General features: G+C 39.0%; 1 protein-coding gene across 1 annotated transcript; it reads left to right on the forward strand.

The window, feature by feature from the left end:
* The first annotated feature begins 795 nt into the window (after positions 1-795).
* On the forward strand, positions 796-2,822 carry LOC111785981 (RNA-binding protein 38-like). Its single transcript, XM_023666335.1, has 5 exons — positions 796-1,269; positions 1,332-1,455; positions 1,529-1,661; positions 2,309-2,366; positions 2,499-2,822. Exons 1-5 carry the CDS (start codon positions 1,087-1,089, stop codon positions 2,733-2,735), a joined length of 735 nt encoding a protein of 244 aa, XP_023522103.1. The 5' UTR covers positions 796-1,086; the 3' UTR covers positions 2,736-2,822.
* Positions 2,823-3,418: the final 596 nt, after the last annotated feature.

Genomic DNA, 3,418 nt, shown 5'->3' on the forward strand with positions numbered 1-3,418 from the left:
TCTGGATATAATATAATATATAATATTATTATGGAGCTAGCTGTTTCCTCGTCTCTCACGCTGTCCCCAACCTCCGATTATGACCCTTCTTCACAAAGCTTCTATCTATCTTACCAAACCAAACTAAAAAATATTTATAAAATTAAATTAATAAAAATAATCATTAATTTAACATAAAAATCTTTATTTAAAAAATATTTTTTAAACGGTAACAGTTTTAATGGTACATGTATAATTAAATTTAACTGTTAATATCTGATTCCGAAAGAATTTTATTGCCTTAACGTTCGACTCTTGTTAGTAATATTTGCACAGGTACTATACTACTCGATTCGAGATACTTCAAACCCTAAATTACAACTTTAACGGGGCGGGAGACGAGATTTGATTACACACGCTCGTTGAGGAATGATTCTTTTTTAAACCTACGAAAGGATGCTTCTCTGCTTTTTATAAGAGAGCACGTGCCAGAGTTTCATTACCAACCCTGTTAATTCGTACCCAAACACAAACCCAGTCCCATAAATATGAGTAAGCTAGTTCGAGAAGGCTTGTATTAAGTTAGAAACAGTAACATCTCAAGTATATTGTTGGCAGATATTGTTCAATTTAGTCGGTTACATATTGTTATCAAGTCTCACAAATTTAAAATACGTTTGTTCCAAAGTGTCTGTAAATTAAAAAATTTAAAAGAATAAAAATCTTAATTTTTTTTTTTATTGGGGATTTTAATGGTAAGACAGAGAAGCAATTGTCTCACTCACCTGTCATCTTCTATTACATCACCCACCAACCCACTTCTTCCACCTCCCCATCCAGCAAATTAGAGTTTGCACCTGTCGGATTTTCTCTCTCCTTTCTCTCAACCTATCAAAATTATAACAGCCATCACCAACGGCTTCAACCCCCTGCCAGTGGCATCATTTTTCTTAGCTACTTTCTTCTTCTTCATCCAATCCAACCCCAAAACTGCTGCTCGGTCGAAGAACGTATTCAAACCCGAGAGCTTTTTAGAGCCTCTCGATACATATCTATATCTATATCTATATCTATATTTCATGCAGAAGAAGCTTCGTGTTATCGACCATGTCGTACCCACATTACCGATCCCAATTCGGAGATACCACTTTCACTAAAGTGTTCGTCGGTGGGCTAGCTTGGGAGACGCCCACCGACGAAATGAGGAGATATTTTGAGCAATTTGGCGACATTCTTGAAGCTGTGATTATCACCGATAAGAACACCTCCAAATCTAAAGGATACGGCTTTGTAAGTTAGCCTCGTAATTATTTAAGTTTTTGAGTTTCGGGGTGATTTATATCATTATTCAGGTAACGTTTCGAGACGCTGAATCTGCGAGAAGAGCTTGTGCTAATCCAAACCCGATGATCGATGGGAGACGAGCTAATTGTAACATTGCTGCAATGGGTCGGCCTCGGCCTTCGCCTCCACGAGGTCGGTATTTTAGTTTATCTCTATCGTTTTTACCACGATTGTTGTTTATTCAAATTTTTGTTTTGGTATTCAGGACGAGGGCAGGGTGGCGTAAACCCCTATCAAGGAAGTACAATGCAGGCAGCACCATCTTATAGCGGAGTCCCGCCGCCGTTAAACCAGCCACCGCTTCCTCCGCTGCCCCCTGTCGTTTATTCACCATACGGGTCAGTCAAGTTATTCTCGAATTAGAAAGTTGGGTAGAAATCGTAAAGATTAAATTGAAATCAAGGATTAAACTAAATCAAATATGCGATTATTGATTAGATAAACAAAAGATTAAACGGGTTTAGAAATTGGGTATGAACAGAAATATATGGACCCACTGTTTGCTTGTCTTTGAAGTGTCAACCTCTGCATATCTCTATGATAGTATGATATTGTTCACTTAAAAAAAAACGCTCGAAATATACTCAATTATAAGTTACTTATCGCTCGATTTTCTACGTGGGTCTAGATTGATCTACGGTTTCATTTGGAAAGAAAGAAAGGGTGGTCACAATGGGTCAAAACCATTTATGTGATATCCCACAACGAAAGAAATCTGTCACTAGCAGACGTGTTTTAAAAACCTTTTTAAAGGGTGTGAAAATATATGGTAACGGTGGGCTTAGGCAGCGAGGTCAGCCCCACCGACCAATGGACAAACCCAAAACCAATACAACTGTAACACCAATCAATGTGTTTACAACTGTCCCAAAAACAAAACTGAGTCCCATTTGAGCTAAGGTTCTTCATAAAAAGAATAGAGATTTTCCACTAAGCAATTAATTCCCACCCCAACCCACTTGGTTCTTTTTTCTTGGCTTTGCAGATACCCAACATACACTCCTGATTATGGCTACCACCACCAGCACTACCAGCACCACCAAGTGAGCCAGCCTCCATTTCTCTTAAAATTATGCATTATTTTTCATTGCGGCATTTACTCAAACACTTGGCGTGCATGCGCGTCAAAAGTCACCATAAACCCTAACTAACTTATAAAAAGCATTGAATTTTAGCAACCACTGTACAACCCATATTTCTATGGCTATTCATTACAATCCCCCAGAGGAGCATTTCCCAGTCCTTCGCAGTCGCATCAGCCCCGTGTACCAGTTCCTCCTTATGTGTACTATCCTCCTCCCGCCGCCGCCGCCGCCGCTCAGTTTGAAGGCTCCTTCAGCTATCCTCCTCCTCCTCCTCTGATACGACACCGTTTTGCCTCCACAGGTACGAATTTCTATCTCTTTTTATAATTTTTGGAATTATATATGAACAATAAAAAAGACATCTGACAGGAACAGACAAACAGATAAATAGATTATTATTATTATTATTATTAATATAAGGTAAAAAAATAAAAAAATAAAAATAAAAATGGGGGCCATGTGGGTAAAGAGCTAAAGCCATGTGAGTGAGCTGTCTGGGCCAATGCAATTGTTGAAAGGAAATTGATGACAGAGTAGCATTTCATTATATAGACAGCTACGGCATTCCCCATGTGTGGTTCAGTTTCCAACCTATTACTATTATCAACCTCTTTCTCCCGGTATCCCCTTTCGATGTGATTGATAGTTTTGTATTTAGATCAGTCTTAGAGGTCACCCGACACGACCCCTCTTAGCCAATGTTCGAATTGGCTGATGATAAACTTACACGATATCTATGTCATGAATGTAAGCGTAAGATTTCGCTGAAACACTCTCTCTAGTAGATGTGTTTTAAAAACCGTGAGACTGACGGTCATATGTAACGAGTCAAAACGGACGATATTTGCTAACAGTAGGCTTGAGCTGTTACAAATGGTATCAGGGTCAGACACCGATCAGTGTGTCAGCGAGAACGCTGGCCCCTAAGAAAGTGGATTGTGAGATCCCATATCAGTTGACGACTATACATTCAGCCTTAAATGAACAATATCTGCTAATGATGAGATAGA

The sequence above is a fragment of the Cucurbita pepo genome, unplaced genomic scaffold, assembly GCF_002806865.2.
Source record: "Cucurbita pepo subsp. pepo cultivar mu-cu-16 unplaced genomic scaffold, ASM280686v2 Cp4.1_scaffold000874, whole genome shotgun sequence".
Classification (NCBI taxonomy): domain Eukaryota; kingdom Viridiplantae; phylum Streptophyta; class Magnoliopsida; order Cucurbitales; family Cucurbitaceae; genus Cucurbita; species Cucurbita pepo.